The sequence below is a fragment of the Carassius gibelio genome, chromosome B15, assembly GCF_023724105.1.
Source record: "Carassius gibelio isolate Cgi1373 ecotype wild population from Czech Republic chromosome B15, carGib1.2-hapl.c, whole genome shotgun sequence".
NCBI lineage: Eukaryota > Metazoa > Chordata > Actinopteri > Cypriniformes > Cyprinidae > Carassius > Carassius gibelio.
The window spans coordinates 7,566,455-7,588,784 of NC_068410.1; the positions used below are offsets into that span (position 1 = coordinate 7,566,455).

Below are 22,330 nucleotides of genomic sequence, written 5' to 3' on the forward strand. Positions count from 1 at the left end.
TCTCAAGGCCTCTATAACTACAAATACTAAATCACAAGGACGACAAATGTCTGACAAGTGACCCCTCTGAGAATCATCTGTATTCATGTGGTCAAAGGGCTGAAATCTGTAAGAATTACAGAACCTCAGACACTTTGATCTTCTGAGACATACAAAAGACACACAGTGCATTAACATGCACACATATGTTCCCACATCTCACTGAGAGGAAATGCGGGTAACGCCTCTCTCACATATACACTGGTTCCTGCTTATCCCCTTCCCCTCGCCCATCCTTCCCTTCAACCAGCTCACTCAGAATGGTCAATAGTAGAATATAATGGGCTACATTAATGCAAGTGATATTTACAGTCATGTTTGGTATCATTTGAATTGTCTCAGGGTGACTGGTACAATGCTCTCAATTTTACAAAAGTAGACTTGCTTTAATCTGTATTAAAAGATAATACAGATCCTAAGAGTTAAGAGATATTTTCATTACTGTAATGGGAGTGCCCTTTCCCAGGGTCATCCATGTAAATTACCTTATGTTCCCACTAAGTTGTAGACCACCCAGGTTTGGGAGCTGAGTTAATGCAAATTCCAATTGTTAGTTCCTGTCTCCATCTTGGGGGATGTTTAGCTGGGTCTGAGATACTTAAGGAAATTTTGCAAGAGGATCAGGGCATTCTGTAGCAAGAATGAGCCCATAGCATGAAGTGTGTCCACACACTTCTGACAATGTACTGTATTTTTCTAAAAGTCAGGCATGCATCTTTTACTCTTAGATTTATCTTTGAGAATTTTATGTATTGATTTGATATCTTTGAATGTAAATGTACATAATAAAATGTATTTATATTTTCTGAAAAAAAAAACCTTTTTCTTGTCATCATCCTTTGTGTTCCGTCTCAGATGCTGATAGCTGGTCACTCCCAATGCTGATTGTTCCTATATCCATCGTTTTCATCAAAGTGGAAGTAAGCCTTTGGGTGAGAATAACAATGTGCAGTAAACAGTAAAACTGTTTGAAGTACAAACCAGTGTGTTCTAAATTAAGATAACAGATTGAAATAATATGATAGGACACATCAATTGTAAATATCAAGACAATATTTTCTACATCTAAGCTGGATGCAAATGAGACCGGAAGCTAGACCCATATAATTAACGTGGTGGCTCCAATTTTTACGTCAGGAAAAAGGTGGATAGATCCTGCTCCATGTTAAAGTCAATGACCCCGTCTGATAGATTTACATCATTAGTTCAGCTGCTTCTGGTAGTTTGGCTGTGGCCTTAAAGGGCAGCCGTCACTTCTATGTCTGCTACTTCATGAACTATGATAAAAGACTTCTGGGACCTGAAGTCCAGGAGGAAATTTAGGTAGGTGCATTTTGGCAGACTTTCTTTCCAAAACAATACCATGACATATTGTAGAAGCCATTTGCATTAAACTCTTTGACTTGCAAAAACTCATATAATTGAATTGGAGTAAGTGCTAACACAAAATACATTCTTATATTACCTTTTATTACAACCAAAAGACAAACTAGCAAATCTGGGTTGCCTATGTATATTCTTTATGTCTGTGTAGATCTGTGAACCTGTTTCACCTTGAAACCATTATTTACTTTGAGAACAGGAACCAATCTAACCTGTTGTTGAAGTAGATTGGAGTCAAGAAATCTATTAATAGGTTTAAAAGATGAACAGGAGACAAAACTACAGAATGTGACATTTTATTATTGGGTGATTCAACACAAAGATGCTTTACCGGCTAAGAAGATCGACACTTTTAGAGTTTCATCTCCCTATTTGATGTGAGCAGAAGTATTGGAACAGTTGCCTCACAGATCTTTCTAAGTGTTCAGCTATGTACTGTTAAATTAATTCTTCAGATATTAAAAGCAGGGAATGTGTCTTATCAGTTATATCCATTCTAGTTATATCTGCATTCTAAGTCTTGCATTCAATGATGACACGCACAAACCAGGGTGAAGACAAGCAAGCCGACTCTGAAAGAAAAGCTAGCAATTTGAATGCTAAAAGAAAAGAGGAAGTCAATTAGAACTATAAGAAAAACAAAGGGCATGGAGAAATCAAGAGTTTGGAAACACAGCCAGATGCAAACCTTTGATCAGCACCAAAAACAGAAGGGCAAGATTCTTCACAAATGTGAGCCAGTAGAGTTTTGGAACTGAGTTGATGGACCGATGGGACAAAGATGAACTTTTATATGAACGATTGGAAAGCAAAATTGTGGTCTTAAGCATACAACAACCTCATCTGTAAAGCATGGGCATGTATGACTGTCTCTAGAACAGGACCTCTTCATTTTAATGATGACTGAATGTATGATGGCAGTAGCAGAATGAATGGTACAAAATCATCTTGGCTACCACTATTCAAGAAAATGCCACCAAACTCATTAGAAAGCACTTCTTATTGGATCAGGACAATTACCCAAAACACCCTGCCAGTTCAGTCAAGGACTTTATCAGGGCAAAGAAACGTAAGGTCTTAGATTGCCCAAATCAGTCTCCAGATTTAAATCTGATTGAACATTAATTTCACCAGTTGAAGAGGAGACTAAAGACAGAAACTTTCCAAAACAAGCAACAGTTAGACTTGGCTGCATTAAAGGCTGGGGGAAAGCATTTTGAAGCATAAGATCAAGAGTCTGATGATGTCTGTGGGTTGCAGACTCATTGCTCTGATTGCATGCAAGGGATCTGGAACTAAATATTTACTTTTACTTATTACTTTACTTATGCTCACATCAAATAGTGGGACGAACGCTAAAAGTGCTGTCCTTTTTATTTGGTAAAACATGTATGTGTTGAAAGACCTAATAATACAATGTGACATTCTGTAGTTCTGTTGCATATTCATCTTTTAATCATATTTGCAAATGTCTTGACTCCACAGCAAAGACAGCAATTTTGTCTTTACTGTTCCAATACTTATGGAGGGAACTGTATATAGTACATTTACCCTGATCATCGTATTGAAAAAGTGTTTATTTTAATTTAGCTATAATTGTACCTTGTAGATTATATTTATACATCTGTTATGTGAAATAGCTTGTTTGGGGCAGTACTTAAGTTTCTTAAGATTCTTTGCAAGTATGTTTGTTTTCTGAAAATCCAGTTCTTCAGGTTTTGTAAAACACTAATGCAATTTAAAAAAATGTTTTGTGTTGCATTGTTTTAGGAACAACAACCCATTTATTTGGCGAAACTCTGAAAGCGAAACTCTGAAAACCTTATTTGAACTTGAACATTTTAAAAGCGATTATATCAGAATGACAGACAGTAATGAAGATCAGCGAATATTAACGATTCTTACATGGAATGTAAATGGTTTTAACCGCAAAAGGGCTGAAGTGCTTCATCATTTAAGTCTTCTAAAGGCTGATGTGGTCTTTCTTCAAGAAACCCATGTAGGTCCAGATAGAATCTACTCCACTGGGAGCATCAAAATTCAAGATTTAGAATGTGATTACATGGCGGCATTCACCGTATTTAAAGGAAGTTCACGAGGAGTGGCCGTACTTTTCAAAAAGAACCTCAGATGCGGCGGTTTCAATGTCAATTGTGATGAGAAGGGAAGATTCATAATAATCTCATGTCAAATTTGGGGGCATGATTTTGTATTTATCAACATATATAACTCAAATGAAGAAAAAATCAAGCTGACGGATTTCACACAAATTTCAGCCTACATCCCACATTCTGCACATCTGGTGGTCGGTGGGGATTTTAACACAGTCATGGACGCTGACCTTGACAAAACTTCAAATTTACGAAACCGAAGTCACAGAAAGACTTTTGATGATATCCAATGTTTTTTGGAAAACTTAAGTTTGGTTGATGTCTGGCGGTGTCTTTACCCAGAAGCAAAAAGCTTTACGTATTTCAGTGCTAAAGGTCAGTCGAGATTGGACTATTTCTTTTTGCAAACTCACAATTTAACAAGTGTAACTGCCTGTAACATTCAAAAGAGACCAATGTACTCGGATAAAGAAGAGTATGTTTCTGATCACACCCCAGTGTCAATTCAGATTCAGACGGATGGACCAAAATGGCAGTTTGATTCTTGTCTCCTTGAAGATAAAGCATGTATGGAACAACTTTCAAGCATAATAAAGAAAATTTCACAAATAATTAACAAAAGGAATGAATACATGTGGGCAGGAGTGAAGGTCCGACTTGTATGTGAGGCAATTGCTTTTCAAAGACAAAGATCTCAGCCAAACCCATCAAGAAATTCAGAGATGATTGAACTTCCTCAAGAGATGGTCCAAAGAGGTAGAGCTTTTCTTTCCCTGCTCTTGTATTTTGTAAAATTGTTTCATATTTGTTTTGACATCATAATGATATCTTTTTAAGGTCGTCCAAGTTCAGAATCATCCATTGAGGTTCTTCATACACCAAATACTTCATCCCAGAATCTTCTGAACTTCTTGAATCATTTGCACCAAACGGAGAGATTTGAAGACATAAAATCCACCCTGATTACCGTTCTAAGTGAACCTGTTTCCAGAAAAGAGATTCTGGATGCTATACTGTCCTTGCCTCAGTCTGAGAGTCTAACAGCAGATGGACTAACAGTACATTTCTATAAATGTTATGCTTGTAAAATTATTGACCTCTTACAAGCATTTTTCAACCAAATATTTGACCTCAAGCCAATTAAACAAACAGTTTTTGAATCTTTGAGCCAAGGCAAACAGGATCATACTTATAGCTCTGATATTCAATATTGCTTCAGTCCGATCACAATAATTAATGTAGATTATAAAATTCTTGCTTTGATTCTGGCAGAGAGGTTGAAGAGCGTTATTGAATATATTTTAAATCCAGGTCAAAGCAAACCAAATATTTATGTTCTAGACGACACCAGTGATCGAATCCCAGTGATTATTTCATTAAAACTAGATCCAGGTGCACTGAAATGGCCGTATTTGTTTAACAGCTTAAAGTCTGTGAATCTGCCTGACCGGTTCAGATCCGTGTTGAAGCTGTTTTTGATAGCAGATCACAGATCACAAGGCTTGAGGGTGGGATGTCCACTGACTCCTTTACTACGAAGCATCTGCCTTCTTCCTCTGATTAACGAGGTTAACTGCCACAACATGTTTTTGGGGTCAGCCATTGATGAAGACAGAGCCTTGATTTTTCTTTCCAATTCGAATGAAGCTTTGGATAGTTTTGAAAGGATGCTCAGGGATTTTATTGAGACGTCAGGCTTTATCATCCATGAACGATGCTCTAAGGTATTCATAGCAGGTTCACCTGGCTAGGGTGACCATAAGTCCGGCCTGGATTTCTTAATCGCCCAAAATGTCGGGGATTCGGGTGTTTTAATCCCGCTCCCGCTGAATTTCTGACCACTGCTGCCAAGACAGACAAATTGTTTCAAACATTTTTTTTAAACAGGTCTATTAATTCATATAATGAATTAAAGGCCTAAACTTACAATTATGAACACTGCAGTCTTCAATGAAAATGAAGAACAGCTTTATTTTGTGCAACGATTTTCAAAAACAACCTGTTTAATGTAAAATAAGTTTCTTCTCATGTTTTTCAATATAAGGGCCACAAGAGAAATATTAAGGGAATAATTTGAGACAGTTATATATACCGTTATCAGCATATACTGAAGTAGTTTCGTCTCTTGTTGTCTCAGAGAATATGTGCCATTAATACAGCTTTAGTAAGCTCCATCAGTTTTTTTTACTTTCACTTTCTCTAAAGTGAATTGACTAATGTTCAAAAGCATAACTCTTGTCCACAGTTTGCGCGTTGCTTGCTTATGTTGCTTGACTGCTACATAATACCAGATGTGTGGTTCATAGCTGAAGACAGTATGTGCTTTTTACATTTAAAATGTACATTTACAACATTTAGAACAAAAAGCTGTTGCAAACATGTTGCTTGTTTGTTTTACATTTAATAATATAATAATTTTTAATCAAATAATCTAAAAAAAAAAATTTCTAAAACCGAATCAATGACTTATGTTGTACCAGTATAGCATTACATAAATCTCAATTCTCCAGGCAGGTGGTTTATTGTGATCCATCTCCATGTAAATATGCAGGTCAGTATTTTTTCACTGCAACCAGCAGAGGGCAGAACAAGAAGATCTAAATGATTGGATCTGTGGTTAACCGGCTGGACAACCTCCAGCTGAGCCACACCATTGGCTAATATGTGGAATGCAAACAGATGATGTAAACGTTCCTGGTCACATCCTGATCCAGATGATGTGGAAGTGGGTTGGGTGTAGCTTAAGTTTTAGTTTCAGTGTGCAAGCTCATTACTGAGCAAATGAGCTCAATGCAATAACTTAGGCCTATTGTTTGGTTTAAGATGCAGGAAATGTTTTTCAGTTTCTTTATAAATGTTTTCTAGTTTGATAAATTAATAAAAATGAAAGATTAATTTTTTTTCTTTTATTTTTTATTGTATTGCAAGATTATTAAGCAACTTGTTATCATTGTAAGAGTTGTTCATTTGGGATCCAAGTTCAAGCCCAGTCAACCTTCTTGCATAATCAGTGACAATAAATATTTGTGAACTCCACCAAGATGCAACTCATAATGGCTGTTCCACAAATAAATATTTTAGAATGTTCATTCTATCCAAAAAAATACAAATCAAGACACTGGAGTGTTGTCAAAAAGAACTACAGATCATAAATAAAAAAGTCCATTCGAGAACAAAAATTCAGTATAGCTGAAAGTTTTGTATATGTGTTTGCTTTAAATGAAAGCTCCAGGGTTTTGCCGGTGATCTTTCTGATTCCTGTATCTATGTGCTAACCAGACACCCAGAATCTGAAACAGGGAATATAAAAATTAATTTATTGACATCTCAACTTGTAAGAAAATGAATAAACAAGCACCAAACCTTAAATAACCGGATTGAACTTGATTAAATATTTCCTAGTTACATTTTACTTTCATAACCAAATGATGTCCAGTGTTTGCTCACCTCTGTAAAACTGAAAAACAGACTGACTCCTCCAACAAACTGTAATGCATCGTCAGCATAAGCCTGGATTATTTCTGAACATAGTGTACATGTTTGATCCTTGAAACAGGTCTGATGTCAAAGAGAAGACAGAAATAAAGCAAATAATTATCTTTACAACCACAATAAACTGTATGTTAGTCCATTGCATATAAACAAGATGATCTCATACTCAGCTGATCATCTCAGACTATTGGCTCAAAAGGTTAAAGAGTCTGTCAGTTATCATCGAAGAAATGTGTTTCATTACGTCCACAATAGGTAACTTAATTATAAACTATGGAAGCCTTATAATAAATGAACCTAACATTTTGATGTACAAAAATAAAATACCAACTATTTGTTCAAGAAGTTCAAAGGGTCTTTTTAGAAGTATATATATTTTTTTTACTTTAAATTCAAGTTCATGTAGCAGAAGACACTTTATAATTCATTAATCTTGGATTGAAAATCTGAATAATAGTTCTTACAGCGACACAGCTCTCATTGTAGTCCACTTCACGGAAGTCACAGCAATTCAGCGATCTTTCCAAATCCTCCTGCATTGATTCAGATTTATTCCATCCTATCTCCAGGAGCAGGTTCTGAAGGAAAACAGAACATTTGAATTTCAAAACTCAGGAATGAGGAAATCAGTATCACCGTTTCAAAGTCTATAATTACCTGCTGTTCTTTATTAATCGCCAAGCAGGCACATGATACTGAAAACTGCACAACGAATACCATGAAGAGAATGAGCATGTACTAAACACCAGTTAAGGTTGTTTCACCATAATTTCGGACAAATTCAATAGCTGTTGATAACAAAGGAAATCCTGTCAAACACAAAAGCAGGCAAAACTGGTAAATGCAAGTTTAGGGACCAAACTATGACTGTGTTGAACAGAGATAAACCTCTTATAGACACATTATTGATAAAGAGAGAATTTTCGTATGAGTTTCTCGGAAGGATACGAAGAACAAGAAGACTTGATGATGCTTCACAGCTCCACACAATCCCATAATGGCCACGACGAAGAGAAACAATCCTACAGCAATGACAGCAGCCATCACTCTGAAACTAGAAACCAGTCCGAACCATTTGCCCCATGCTGCAACACCGACCATTAGAAGACTGACCATCTGAAAACAAGAAAAAGAAAAGATGGATGGATAGTTTCACTTTAAGGAGCGCAGATGCTCAAAAAGGCATTCAGAATTTTGTATATAAGCATAAAAAGAGATTCTCATTAGTTTTTCCAATTTACAGCACAATTTAATGAACTTACATATTGTTATTGCCATTGTTATGGTAATGAATAATAGGAATATATGTACAACAAACTGTAAAACTTTTAAATTATTACAAAACGTATTGTTCATGTGAATAACAACGAGTCTTAAGACCAAATTTATGTAAACCGTTAGACACTTACCACATAAATGAGGTTCAAGATACAAAGAGAAGTTTTGGAACAAACGAACCCACCACAAGCCATTATGAAATATCTAGTGTAGGCTACACTTAAACCATAGCTCGCAAATATTCTCTATGTAGGACTTTCCGCTCTGAGGAAAGTCGCCTGGAGCTAGAAGTTGTCTATTATTTGCTCAGGTAGACAAGTTTAACGCCATTGGTCCGTTCTTTATCTGTATGCAAATCAGCAGAGTGCCCATTTGTAGGCTAGTGTTATCCAAAGGTGAAGCAATCGTGGTAGGATGCTCGAATCATTCTGTCGAATCGGTTCTTTCGAACTGGTCGTTTAAAAGAACCTGTTCAAAGATAGATAGACCGTTTGCCCGCTGTTCTGAATTCAGTCAGTTGTTCACTCAAGAACCAGTTAAACCGACTCAGTGGACAAATTGTTCAGTCAGACGTGTTAATCATTTTGTGACAGGCTTACAGTTCATGGATTCTGAACGATTCTTGTACAGTTTTAAACATACAAATGGTCTGTTATATTTTTTGTTACTTGTCATCTCATATGAACAGCCCATGGTGTTCAATTACTTTAAAGGTGGAATTATTTAACACCTCTATCTTAAATAATAAAAATGTAATCTAATGAAACCATAATTATAGTAAGATGCGTATGTATGAGACACACGTAACGTTACATTAATGTCTCTTATTTTGAAAACAAATGAAATACATTGATATACAAAATGAAAGTTCTAGACTCCATGGGACTGAAACACCACCAAACAGATGGGGTACACAAATAGTTAAATATAATAAAATAGTTTTTCACTACTCCCATGATTAGCACAATTACATTTTTTTTAGTTAAGAGGGTTGTATACTACCATATATATAATTTAAAAGAATCCTAAAACCAAAATGGAAGCGACACTTTATGTACTTACGCCCCTGTCTTTTGTTGCAGTTGGTTCAGTCCGTTTGCCGACAGTAGCGTGTTAACCCGTCAGTGACAGAGCAGGCAGTGGATCAATCGCAACACTGCAGAGTTGTCATATCCATTACAATCTACTTATATATTGTTTGTTAAAACCCAAAAGCGTCAGTTAAACTATAATAATGTCTGCACCAAAGAAAGGAGACCTGACCGACACGGAGAAGGAGCTACTTCAAGTTATTGCTGCAGGTAATGATAGCGTGATGCTAACAGGCTAACTGCAGATTAACACGTTTTATCTGGTATGACTTCGTTTACAAAATTTGCAAGCTACGGTTGCATAAATACAAATAATAAAATTTCTATTTGTTTTTAAAATAAATTATTAATATGTTGCATGCAAAACCTGCATATGTATTCAGTTAAACTGTATTTGAGAGATAACGATGTGCAATTAAATTATAAATGCAAATACTGTACGTACCAGTGAAAGGTAGCTAGTTTACATTTATTTAAGCTTCAGTATTTTTGTGTTGGTTGGTGTTGAATTCCTCCAAATATCATTATGATTGTTTAGCATTAAATATGCTTTAAGACTCTTGATGTGTTATTCTTTACATTAAGGTTGGTCAGTGTCTGATAACTGTGGTTGAACATTTGTAGGTAATGTTCAAGAAGCCTCTAGACTGATTGGATCCAAAGATGTCAGGGTAAACTGTCTGGATGAGGTAAGGAAATTAAGTAAATTTTAATAAAAAGATTTAAATGTGGTTTAATTTATCACTCTGTTAGTGTTAGTTTCGAAACAATGCTTAGCTTCTGTATATAAAACAGGCTGGGTTGAGTGACCTGTCTAAATCAGATGTCACTGACACACGTAGGCTTTCAAAGCAGCTGCTTGTAAATTATTCTGATTGTCTTTCATTACGAGTCCTTCTGTTAGAGCTGAAAATAATGATGAACCAGTTACTTGTTGGATAGCAAATAAACAATTTGGAATATTTTTTTCTTTCTCTTGATTTAATGTCTTGTTCACCCAAAAGTCAAAGAATGCTAAAAAAAAAATACCCTCAGGCCATACAAGACATAGATGAGTTTGATTCTTCATCTCAACAGATTTGAAGAAATGTACATCACTTGCTCACAATTCACAGATCCACTTCAGTGAATGGGTGCCGTCAGAATGAGAGTCCAAACAGATGATGAAAACAACACAAATATGAATGCACTTGCTGCTTAAATGCTTGAAGATGTCTTAAAGCAACAGATCATTTGCTAAATAAAAATCATATTCACAGGTTAATGCTTTGAGTGTTTTGGGGAGTTTTCAGGGTCACCATCAGGTACCCATAGTTAATATTTAAAATATGATAAATGCTTTGCAGATTATAGCTTTTTTTTCCATTTCTTCTTCAGTATGGCATGACGCCTCTCATGCACGCTGCATATAAGGGCAAGGCAGACATGTGCAAACTGTTGCTGCAGCATGGAGCAGACGTCAACTGCAATGAACATGAACATGGATACACCGCACTCATGTTTGCAGGACTCTCAGGTCTGGATCACAGATGCTAAATTCTTTTGGTGCTTGTACTGTTAATTTGACTCTTGTTTTATTTTATTTTTTAAATAATGCTAGTAACGTGAAAAGACAGTAAAGCATGTCCACTCTTTTGTACAGGAAAGACAGATATCACCTGGATGATGTTGGATGCTGGAGCCGAGACGGATGCAGTGAACTCAGTCGGCAGAACAGCAGCACAAATGGCTGCTTTTGTAGGTATGACAAAGATATGGCCTTATAGGAAAAACCGTGTGTTTAACCGGTCAGTTCTACTGTATAGGGTTGGTAATTTGTAACCATTTTGAAACAAGACTCTTTTACTCACTGAATTCCTGCATTTATTTAACCAGGAATACAATATAACAATAATATTCTGGAGAGTTTTCTATTTGAATATATTTTAGAACAAAATTAATTCCCGCGATGATAAATCAGAATTTTCTGCAGCCATCACTTCAATCTTAGTAATGTTCAAAACAGTTGTCCCATTTAATGTTTTTATGGAAACCATAATACATGTTTTTTTAGGATTCTTTGACGAATACAAAGATAAAAAGAACAGTATTTATTTAAAATGGAAATATTTGGTAACTATTATAGATTTACTGTCACTTAAGATCAATTTAATGTATCCTTGCTGCCCAAAAATGATCCCCAGACTTTTGAATGGTAAAGTTAGTATGTCAGATTTTGAGAGACCATAAGCTATTTTTTTTTTTGTTGTTGTTGTTGTTGTTGTTGTTGCTGTTTACAAAATTGATTGGTAAATAGTATTTTATTTGATTCTTTTTCAGGGCAGCATGACTGTGTGACAGTCATCAATAACTTCTTCTCCCGGGCGAGGTTGGATTACTACACAAAACCACAGGGACTGGAAAAGGAACCAAAACTCCCTCCTAAACTTGCTGGAGCCCTACACAAAATTATAATGAGTACCAACCTCAACCCTGTAAAGGTACTTTATTTGTCTGAACCATACATATTCCAGACTAGTGATCCTTTCCCAGTGCTGTTCCCCTCTCCCATTGTTTTTTGTCTATCTCTATAGTCCTATCAAAATAAAGGTGGAAATGCACATAAATACAATTTAAAAAAAGGTATTGTTTTAAGCTAAAATGCTGCAATATAGACTTTCTAAACCTGACAACTCTAATATATAAAAAACATCAAACCATGTACAAAACAATTCATCCTGAAGTGTTAAGACTGGATGTTCTTTTGATTGGTTTGGCTGCAGATAGTGATGTTGGTGAAAGAAAACCCTCTGCTAATGGATGTGGAAGCACTTGAGAAGTGCCGGAAGGTCAGTTGCGTTTGTTCTGCGTTATGTTGAGTGTACATTTCAGAGTTGTGTTGAGATTCATTACACTAGATTGAAATCTCACCCAAATTTACCACAGTTAATAACTCGTTGTTTTCCAGGTTCTGGAGCTGATCTGTGAGAAGTGCATCAAACAGCAGGATATGAATGAGGTGCTGGCCATGAAGATGCACTACCTCAGCTGTGTGTTGCAGAAGTGTGGCTCTTTCCTGAAAGAGCAACAGGACAACCTTGATGGCTTAGTCAAGAGGTGAAATATTATATATATGCTACCTTGTTGGTTGTTTGGTGTCGGTAAGTTTTTTTTAATTGGGTAAGGATGCAGTAAATTCATTAAAAGGGACAATAATAAATTTATTTTACAATACATTTATTTATCAAATAAATGCTGTTTTTAAACTTACTGTCCTTTAAAAAAAATCTGTTTCCACAAAAATATTAAGCAGCATAACTGTTTTCAACAATAATAAGAAATATTTTTTGAATAGCAAATGAGCACATTAGACTAATTTCTGAAGGATCATGTGACACGAAAGACTGGAGTAATGCTGAAAATTCAACTTTTGCATCAGGAATAAATTATATTTTGAAGTATATTAAAATAGAAAACAATTATTTTAAACCGCAGTTATACATTTTACAACATTACTGTTTTTCCTGTATTTTTGATAAACATTGGTGAACTTAAGTGTTTTTTTTTTTTGTTTTTTTTTACATTTAAACAAAATTGTATGTGTATAAACAAAATATACACTAATAAAACTACATTTACCCTAATTTAAAAATCTTTTCTTAGTCTTTTGAAAGGGCGAGATGGTGATGGTTTCCTGGTATTCCAGGAGAAGTTCATTCGAGAGTGCATTAGGAAATTTCCATACTGCGATGCCACATTACTGCAGCAGCTGGTCCGGAGTATCGCTCCAGTGGAAATTGTGAGTATGAGTTACATTGACCTCTATTTGCTCAAGTAGAAGATGCTGGAAGTGTAATAGAATAATAGAATCATAGCCTCAACTAGAAAGACTGAACCACATTCTGTGTATGGGAGCCTCACCAGTCCTGTTCCAACAGGGAAGTGACCCCACTGCTCTGTCGGTGCTCACGCAGGCCATCACAGGACAGGTGGGTTTCATGGACGCAGACTTCTGTACAACCTGTGGTGAGAAAGGAGCAGAGAAAAGATGCTCCATCTGCAAAATGGTAAATATCAGGTTTCGTCCTATGACTTCTGCACTTATTCCATAATAGAAAAAAAAGGTGTAATTTGGTTTGCTGAGGTGCTTTTCTCAAATCTGTGCATTTCTCCAGGTGATCTACTGTAACCAGGCCTGTCAGAAGTTGCACTGGTTTAGCCATAAAAAGGTCTGTAAGATGTTACAGGAGCAGAGAGAGAAACACGAAGCTGAGTCTGCATCTCGACTACAGAAACAGGCCAGAGGTATTCAGACCCGATTAGTTTAGCTTTTCTATGTCATTTCTGGGAAGCATCATGGTATTATAATGTTTTTTGGGCATCGTACCATGGCAACACACTGGCTTTCATGTGTTCTTTGGGAATGCCCCATATTCCCTTTTAAGTAATTTGTTTCAAGAATCATGCTCAGTCTTCATGTTGTATGTTTTGGATTTGCTAAAAAGAATCAAATGATGAAAATAATTTGTTTTGAAAATCAAGTTACACTGTACTTGCTGTATGTTTTTGATTCACTGTTATGTTTTCACACTTAAACTAATAATAGGCATAGAGTAAAGAGAAGATTTGAGATTACGAGTATTGGGATCATTCAACTTAAGAATTGGAATACATATGTAGAAAAAAAAAAATATATATATATAATATATATAAGTAAAACAATTAATTGCTGTTTATATTTATTATGCATATATACATGCATGCTTGTGTGTGTGTGTGTGTATGTGTATATATATATATATATATGAAAAATTTAATGTTTATAAAATTATATTTTTATGTAATATTAATTGTATTCATATAAATCTATACGATCAAATACATGTAAATATTTTCTAAATATATACTGCATGTGTGTGTGTGTGTGTGTGTGTGTGTGTGTGTGTGTGTGTGTGTGTGTATGATGCTGGACCACAAAACCAGTGTTATGTGTAAATTTTTCGAAATAGAGATTTATACATAATTTGAAAGCTGAATAAATAATCTTTCCATTGAAGTATGGTTTGGACAATATTTAGCTGAGATACAACTATTTAAAAATCTGGAATCTGAGGGTGCAAAAAAATCTAAATACTGAGAAAATCACTTTTGAAGTTGTCCAAATGAATTCTTAGCAGTGCATATTACTTGTATGTATATTTTAATTTATATTGTTATTAAAATAGCTGATGTGATTTAAGCTCTCTCTTTCTCTTCCATAGCTGAGGCTGATCAAGTATTGGAGGAGACAACCGGCACTATGGAGGAGCTCTCTGTCAGTCAGAGCGAGACCACCAGCTCCTCAGATAACCAAACCCAAGATGTTACCTCAGAGACCGTCTCTGTTACTGCAGACTGAATCACAAAGAAACAATCAAGTCAACCCAGCAACCATCACCATCATCTTCACTGAAGACTCATCTAAGACCAACGAGAGATCTGTGATGCCGCCCAGAGCTTCTGAAGGTTTCTTCATAATGAAAGCACATAACGTAGGAGAAAACCACCAAAAGCATCTCATTTTGTCTACAAGTGACAAAATGTTGATTTCTTTTTGTTTGATTGTTTTAAATAATCTTTTTTTACATTATGTTGGATAAATATGTATTTATGTATGTGAAAATCGTGTATTGAGAGTCTTATGTGTGATGCAGATTTTGCTTTAAGACAGATATTATAATATATTGCTGCAAGACCCACGCCTTAAAATATTTAGTTTGTTCTAATGGAAAAGAATCAAATGAATAGATGGCAGCAGCTACGTGAGTTTTCATAAATCTGTAGCATTTATCTGAAGGCTGCAGGTATTTTTGGAGATAACTGATATTGAAATACAGTAAAACGGTTTCACAAATCAAATAGATTTTCTGTCTGCAAGATACAAACTAATAGATTACATGTTCTTTGAGGAACAGATGTCGAATATTAGTTAGCACTCACAGTACAAATATTTCAGAAAACACATTAGTCGTGACAATGTTTATTGAGTTTGAAATGACCACGAATGAGCTGTTTTTCATTGATTTAAACCACTTGGCCTTGTCAGATGTTCCATCGTGCGAACAAGAGTGAAGGTAGAGGTCTGGAAATCATCTGAGTTTGACAGTGAGTATACCAGACGCAGGTTTGCTCAAGCCGTCTAGATGGTTCCACTGAGACGTGCTTGTACCAGTCCAGTTCATAATGGAGAACTGTATGATGGATTTGGGCACTGATGGCTTTTCGCGATCATCAGAATGACTGCTAGAGAAAACATAACAAAGTCAGCTCCTGTGATACATTTGCTGTAGTTTAAACATTAAAAACATCTGAAAAAATACTCTACTTTGACATTGACTCTGCACACCTCTTTCTTGAGCCATGATGACCTGTAAAAATAAAACAATACACTTCATGAATCTTAAAATGCTGTAATTTGATATTTTAGTTAGTAGTTTTCTGTTAGATGAGAGAACCTTAGCTTACCTGCTTGTTTTGTGGTGGAGCTGGTCAATTTTCTTCCTGCAGGAGGCGGCAGTGCTCGTCTGCCAAAGGCGATAGTATCAAGCACCCTCTGTCTTTCTACACTGAACAGCTTAAATGCCCGTCTCCTTTCCTCCTGCTTCACTTCTGCCAATGATACAGTAACTCACTGATTAAAATTCTGGAATAATTAGGACTTTTTATGTTTTTAATTAAGTCCCTTATGCTTACCGAGACTGAATTTATTTACTTAAATGTACAGTAAAAACGGCAATATTCTGAAATTTTGTTACGATTTACAATAGCTGTTTTCTATTTTAATATATCGTGTAATGTAATCTATTCCTGTGATGGCTAAGCTGAATTTTCAGCATCATTCTCCAGTCTTACATGATCCTTTAGAAATCATTCTAATACACATTTAAATCTTACCCCTGTTTTCAGCATGGATAATGATGAAAAATTAGTTGATGCAATCACATAATTAGCCTATGTCGTATTATTGGTTTTTACACCATGTTGAAATCTTTGATCACTTTTGGAGAATTGTTATAATATTGGAAGTTTGTTTGATTATGGATGCCAACCTTTTGTATCTAAAAACCTCACAGATGGCAAATGGTGCAGCACATATTGGTGATATTCAGGATCTTGTGTGAAGGGGTTCAGATATAAAGCTGAAAAAGAAGATTTGCCAATACAAATACTGCAAAGAATCTTCAGTCATTAGAATACTTAGGTTGTTGTTTGTCGTACAAAAGCAAAAACTGACATTTTTAAATACCAAGGAATCTTTACAGTCTACTTTACTAGGGATTGCAATGGTTGATGGACTTAATGAGAGATTGTGGTCTCAGGATCTCACAGAGAGTGTGGAGGTCCTGCATGTTCTTCAGCTCTGACACGGTCTCCTCCAGACACTTCATCTGATTATTGAATAGGAGCAGCACTTGAAGACATGTCAGGTGTCTCAATGCCCCTGAGTGCAGACAGGTAAAAAACTTTAAACTTAGAAACTACAAAATAAATTAATATAAAACATATTTATAGCACAGACTGACCTGAAATTGAGAGAATGTCATTGTTCTGTAGATACAGTTCTGTTAAGCAGCAGTTAAATGAAGCTCTGGAAACCTCTCGGATCTGTAAAGTCATTCTTTTCAATTAAGCTGTTTTTTTTTTTTTTGTTTTTTAATGGAAAGTGTATTGCAGCTTCGTAGTTTTTACTCATATTAATGAACTGCTTCAGAGTTTTAGTGTTGAACGTTATTTTAAACTTTAAAAACTAGTAATCACACATAAGAGACAGTAAACTTCACATTTTAGTCGGGCAGCCTAACCTTGTTATTGTTAAGCCACACGCATCTTAACATGGAGAACCTTGACAAATCAGGAATGTAAGTCAATCCTCTAAAAACAGATGGAAAACGAAAGGGGAATATACAAAAGAAAATAACATTGTTCATAAATTAAACATTGATTATTTTGTATGCATATTGTAAATTATAATACATTTCATAAATGTAGACCTGTGTCAGGTCCACATCTTATTAGCTAAAGACTTCATGTATAAGTTATATTATTTATATATTTTTTCTTAACACCTTCTGGTGAGATGAAGGTGGGTCACATCTGTGTCACGCTGAATCACGCGCTTCGGCAGAGGATCTTCATTTTCCTGTGGGAAGAAGTGATGTAAAGTGAACAACGGATGAAATAGACTTTAGGAAATAGACTTTCCAATAAAGTGAAGTTCATAGATATGTGCAGTCTACCGGTTCGTATATTTCCATGTCTGATTCTGAACTAAAGCCTGCTGGTCTGAACGAGACAAAAAACAAGACGACACTCGCCGGTTGCTAGGAGACACACTTCACGACATCACTCTGGTTTGATTGATGGCCAATCACTGCTCAGAATTCTTTTGATCGCGCACGCTGTCAACGTCACGCGGACGGTAACTCACTCTTCTGTTGTTGTGTCGTCTCGGTTCACATAGTCAAACTTTGGATGCTAGTCTTCTTTTTTCCCGGCCATGAGAGGGCACACTTTTCCTTAAAATATTGTTACGCTTCCACCACGAGAAGCAAAAGTGTGTGTCAGGTTTGTTTGAGCTTGCATTGTTTACATTGAGATTGTGATACAGCTAATTTGATTTTTACATGATATAGGCTAGTAAAGCATTTTGCATATTCTTTCTTTTCAATTTAAGGGCAATTTATTATTATTATTATAACAAATTTTCCAAGACGATAACTTTCGCTGTAACTACAGTATGTCAAGTGATAACATTATCTATCTATCTATCTATCCATCTATCTATCTATCTATCTATCTATCTATCTATCTATCTATCTATCTATCTATCTATCTATCTATCTATCTATCTATCTATATATGTGTTATAGATCAGTTTTAAATGTTTATTATGGATTTAATAAAGCATGCTGTTTCACTTATCTGTAAATAGTAGGGGTTATACAGCATATACTTATGTAGTAATAATAGTATGTTTAACGTTATCAATCAATCAGTCAATCAATCAATTAATCAAACAATAAATCAGTCAATCAATTAATCAAGCAATCAATCAGTCAGTCAAACTTGTCATCTTTGCCCCAGTCTTTTTTTCCTCTCATTTTCAGTAAACAGATTGAATCAGCTTGCCAGACAGATTGATTGTTGATTAACTGCTGAGGAAATAATGATTTCTCTGACACTTTTCGTAAGTCATTTTCGCAATAAATACTTTGTGGGCAGATTATGCTTGAAACTCCCTTTAAAAAAAATTATGGACAGAGTTTGCTTACATAAAGTGCTGAGTGTTTAACAGCACAAAAACATCTCTAAGTGAATTAGGGGCTCTCGGGGAGTCCAGTACGCAATGATTTGCCTCCAGATGTTGGAGCACCTCACAGGGTCGAGTGTCTCTCTGGGTGTGGTTTAGAGGAGAGACTGACTGCGCTTGTTTTATCATTCTGCTCACCTGAGCCATTGCCAAATCTGGAGGCGGGAGCGTATATATACACTGTATATATATAACCCAAGACATGATAGTGAGTGAGAATCATTCAGACTCGAGGAGCATCTCTCCACAGGCTGTGGGTTATATCAAATCAACATGTATATAAACGCTCCGGAATCGTGCAATTTCATGGTTTTATTTTGCTTTTTAATAAGGAGTGGTCTGACTTTGAAGAACGATGCCACGGAGATTTTTTACTCTCATGTGGTCAGTCCCGTGCAGGATGCGCAGAGCAACGCGTCTCTGAATCGCGCGCGCTCCGGTGGAAGAGGCTTCACTGCGCACGAGCGAGGTGAGTTCATGCACACCACTTACGACACTAGATTGGTTATTAATCACATATTGTAGGTTTTTTTCTTAGGAAATTGCGTTTAAAGCTACATTTAATTTACAATTAACATTTAAAATAAAATGTTTTGGTGACATTCCCAATATCAAGTGAGAATTTTGTTTGGTTTGAATTTCTTTACATTTATTCACTTTATAGATGTAAAATTAAAATCACTTATGCTGAACAAATGGTAACATCTATATTCTCATTTAAGTCAAAAGTGTTATTTAACATCACTGAATCAACCGAGATAGGTTACATCAATTTATACAGACCTAACTAACTTTTAAGGGTTTAAATTTAGCTCTCTTTGAGGTAAAAATGGCAGGTTGCTTTTTAGGCTGAAATATTATCTTAGCAACCTGAAAATAGCTCAAAGTTATATTATAAACAAATATTATAAAAAAAATTATTTGTCTTTTTTAAATTATTTGATTTTATCCATATAGTGATTATGGTAGGGGAGACTTGGGCTAGTTGTCACACTTTGTACTCCGGTGAATATTTATTTCAGAAGTTTATCTCAAAAACTCATGTTTCTGTATAGACATACTATGTTGAAGACTTGGCTATCTTCCACTGTAATTTCCCAGCAAACAGGTACAAGTCATTCATTTAACATATGTTGATGTGTAGTGGGGCATGTTGTCACAGTGAAACCCACCATCAAATAGCCTATTATTGACTTTTCAGCAAAATGTAAGCAGTAATGAATCATGAAACACCATTTCAATTAACATTGAAATGTATTAATGATATGCAAGTAACTAGATGTTCCAATCTAAGGGAGAAAGTTAGCTATGCTTATGGCAGAATACTGTAGGAAATTATATGGTTTACACAGTCTCTTGACTCACAACCGCTTTGAACAGCAGAGATAAAAGAGTGCAGAGCACAATGTCCTCTGAGTGAATCTTGTCAGACTTGGAGAGTGGAGGTGCAGCTCAGCTTTTCAGGAAGTCTCAAGAGGAAACCTTGTTTGTTTTTTGAACGACCGTAACCTGAAGTGGGGAGAAAGAAAATGTCCCTTGGATCCCCATTCATCATGTCCTGTCATGGAGAGGGAGGGGGGGGGGGCACATTGTAACAGGTTTGTTGCTGCTGTGTGAATGGATTTTGGCTTGGGTTACGCTGACAGGAGGCTCTTCTCTGAGGCAGAACAAGTATAGCCAGCAGCACCGGCGAAATCTGACAATAAGACGCTCAGAGTCATTAGTCATCTGTGCGCTAAACCATTTCCGCTCAGTTCAGATAAGGGCTTAAGTAAAACAAACCAAGCATATCATCTATACCACTGCTGTTTATGTCTGTTCACCAACCATGAAGAAACAGCACCAAGGTGAATCCTATCATAGATTTGAGTTGATCTGTTATTGATATACAAATTGATATCAAATAAATGTTATTTATCACTTTGTGTTACAGAACGAATCCCAGTTGGCTGCAGAGAGCTGCGATCCACAAAGTACATCTCTGATGGCCAGTGCACCAGCATAGATCCTGTTAAGGAACTGGTGTGCACAGGACAGTGCCTTCCAGCTCAGATGCTGCCCAACTGGATTGGCGGATATGGTAGGAAGTTCTGGAACCGCCGAAACAGTCAGGAGTGGCGCTGCGTGAACGACAAGACCCGCACTCAGCGGATTCAGCTCCAGTGTCAGGATGGCAGAACCAGGACCTACAAGATCACAGTGGTGACCTCCTGCAAATGCAAAAGATACACAAGGCAACATAACGAATCGGGGGTCAAGTCTGAGGGATATGCTCATACCCAGATAAAAAAACAAAAGAACAAAGTGGGCACCAGGACGGAAAGCTAAATGAGTCTGTGCTTGGACTGAGCTAGATTTTTCCTTTTAAAAGAACTCAGTGTGAACGAGAGAACTTGTGACGTCAGCACACAGGAGCACTGAACTTTCTTTACGCTGCCTTTTTTGAGCAAGTGCAGGGACCTGAGTTCACTGCCAGATGTCCACTGTAATCTTTGGAAAGAAGATAAAATAAAGACTAAATATCATTACCGACATAATCTCAATCAACATGCAACCAGTAGTGAAGACATGTCCAAAATAATATCAAAGAGACTGACAATGATAACTGCATATTACATTACAAATATGTTTTTTTGTCATCACTGCCTGATTTGTGTGGTAATCACTTGCTGTGGTAATACTGTCTTTGTGTTCAGCGACAATAAGAGCAGTTCTCAAACCTGGGAAATGCCTAGCTACATGTAAATTAAATGTCTGTACATATGCATATGCAATTGTTTATGTAATTGATTTTGCAGGACTTTTATGTGTAATATTGTGACGTACAAGCTGATGTAATATATTTTGCCTTGACTTTGAAACATTTTTAGTTTGTGCAAGCATTATTTGGACAAGATATTGCACTATAGTGACAATGCTCATATTGGCTATGTGGTGTAAAAGCATTAAAATTAAACCATTTGAAAATGTCTCTGTATAATAAATTACATCTGCATGAGGTGACATTTTGAACTCCAATTAATTCATTACATGAACATGCCTAATTTTTGTTTCATGTATGACAAACAGTTTATAATAATAAAAAAAAATTAAGACGGGTGATACAAATCTTTGTACAAATAGTGAAAATTATTCCACTAAAATTATAAACAATAATAATTAAGAATAACATTTTATATGCCTCCTTCATGTGCAAACATGCATATAAACACAATTTCATCAACTACCATTCATCAGCTGTCACCTAGAAAAAGACTATGACAAGCCATTTAAAAGTAGTTAAATTCCATTTTGATTTAATAACCAACTAGGAGTGTATTTGTAACTCATTTAACTATTGCTTAGTTTCTTTTTCAATATAATGGCAATGCCTATTAATAGTGTACTATTTATTATTTAGTTTACTTTAACAATTTGAATGGTCATTTTTCCAGTATTTACTGAATAAACACTAATATAATTAATTTATAGTAACATATCTAATTTTAAAGTGAACTAAAGTCATTCTGACTCATAACAAGAAGTGAAAAAATAAATGTACTATTAACAACTGAGTTACCAGTAACTTATTTTTAATCGGCTACTACTATTGAAAATAGGCATACTAG

General features: G+C 35.8%; 4 protein-coding genes across 6 annotated transcripts; 2 read left to right on the forward strand and 2 right to left on the reverse strand.

The window, feature by feature from the left end:
- Positions 1 to 6,418: 6,418 nt before the first annotated feature.
- tspan13a (tetraspanin 13a) lies at positions 6,419 to 8,652 on the reverse strand. Its single transcript, XM_052576440.1, has 6 exons — positions 8,435 to 8,652; positions 7,974 to 8,141; positions 7,683 to 7,763; positions 7,490 to 7,603; positions 6,981 to 7,091; positions 6,419 to 6,823 (listed from the first exon to the last, which is right to left on the reverse strand). The coding sequence occupies exons 1-6, from the start codon at positions 8,495 to 8,497 to the stop codon at positions 6,749 to 6,751; spliced, it is 612 nt and encodes a 203-aa protein (XP_052432400.1). The 5' UTR covers positions 8,498 to 8,652; the 3' UTR covers positions 6,419 to 6,748.
- A 734-nt stretch (positions 8,653 to 9,386) lies between these two features.
- On the forward strand, positions 9,387 to 15,742 carry ankmy2a (ankyrin repeat and MYND domain containing 2a). The gene is made up of 11 exons (XM_052576501.1): positions 9,387 to 9,604; positions 10,019 to 10,083; positions 10,772 to 10,910; positions 11,037 to 11,135; positions 11,714 to 11,874; positions 12,157 to 12,222; positions 12,342 to 12,490; positions 13,037 to 13,172; positions 13,312 to 13,440; positions 13,549 to 13,678; positions 14,635 to 15,742. The coding sequence occupies exons 1-11, from the start codon at positions 9,538 to 9,540 to the stop codon at positions 14,769 to 14,771; spliced, it is 1,278 nt and encodes a 425-aa protein (XP_052432461.1). The 5' UTR covers positions 9,387 to 9,537; the 3' UTR covers positions 14,772 to 15,742.
- On the reverse strand, positions 15,502 to 18,352 carry LOC127972751 (leucine-rich repeat-containing protein 72). Of its 3 annotated transcripts, none has more exons than XM_052576504.1 (9): positions 17,650 to 18,352; positions 17,479 to 17,552; positions 17,215 to 17,284; positions 16,936 to 17,017; positions 16,740 to 16,853; positions 16,462 to 16,551; positions 15,878 to 16,021; positions 15,759 to 15,780; positions 15,502 to 15,655 (listed from the first exon to the last, which is right to left on the reverse strand). In XM_052576504.1, the coding sequence occupies exons 1-9, from the start codon at positions 17,665 to 17,667 to the stop codon at positions 15,502 to 15,504; spliced, it is 768 nt and encodes a 255-aa protein (XP_052432464.1). In that variant the 5' UTR covers positions 17,668 to 18,352. The 3 variants fall into 3 exon arrangements, with proteins under 3 accessions (XP_052432464.1, XP_052432463.1, XP_052432462.1); XM_052576503.1 differs by having other exon boundaries at positions 15,502 to 15,652; positions 15,738 to 15,780; XM_052576502.1 differs by having other exon boundaries at positions 15,738 to 15,780.
- Positions 18,353 to 18,720: 368 nt separating this feature from the next.
- sostdc1a (sclerostin domain containing 1a) lies at positions 18,721 to 21,689 on the forward strand. The gene is made up of 2 exons (XM_052576505.1): positions 18,721 to 19,191; positions 20,656 to 21,689. The coding sequence occupies exons 1-2, from the start codon at positions 18,996 to 18,998 to the stop codon at positions 21,048 to 21,050; spliced, it is 591 nt and encodes a 196-aa protein (XP_052432465.1). The 5' UTR covers positions 18,721 to 18,995; the 3' UTR covers positions 21,051 to 21,689.
- Positions 21,690 to 22,330: the final 641 nt, after the last annotated feature.

Excerpts from the sequence above, each read along its gene's own strand:
- LOC127972751 (XM_052576502.1), bottom strand. Across the intron at positions 17,018-17,214 it reads TGTGGCTTAACAATAACAAG|ATCCGAGAGGTTTCCAGAGC; the intron begins GTTAGGCTGCCC and ends ATGACTTTACAG. Across the intron at positions 16,022-16,461 it reads GAGGTTTTTAGATACAAAAG|AAGTGAAGCAGGAGGAAAGG; the intron begins GTTGGCATCCAT and ends TATCATTGGCAG.
- tspan13a (XM_052576440.1), bottom strand. The coding sequence starts at position 8,497 with ATGGCTTGTGGTGGGTTCGTTTGTTCCAAAACTTCTCTTTGTATCTTG. Across the intron at positions 7,604-7,682 it reads CGATTAATAAAGAACAGCAG|AACCTGCTCCTGGAGATAGG; the intron begins GTAATTATAGAC and ends GTTTTCCTTCAG. Across the intron at positions 6,824-6,980 it reads TGTTTTTCAGTTTTACAGAG|ATTCTGGGTGTCTGGTTAGC; the intron begins GTGAGCAAACAC and ends TCCCTGTTTCAG.
- ankmy2a (XM_052576501.1), top strand. The coding sequence starts at position 9,538 with ATGTCTGCACCAAAGAAAGGAGACCTGACCGACACGGAGAAGGAGCTA. Across the intron at positions 11,875-12,156 it reads CCAACCTCAACCCTGTAAAG|ATAGTGATGTTGGTGAAAGA; the intron begins GTACTTTATTTG and ends GTTTGGCTGCAG. Across the intron at positions 13,173-13,311 it reads GTATCGCTCCAGTGGAAATT|GGAAGTGACCCCACTGCTCT; the intron begins GTGAGTATGAGT and ends CTGTTCCAACAG.
- sostdc1a (XM_052576505.1), top strand. The coding sequence starts at position 18,996 with ATGTATATAAACGCTCCGGAATCGTGCAATTTCATGGTTTTATTTTGC. Across the intron at positions 19,192-20,655 it reads CTTCACTGCGCACGAGCGAG|AACGAATCCCAGTTGGCTGC; the intron begins GTGAGTTCATGC and ends TTTGTGTTACAG.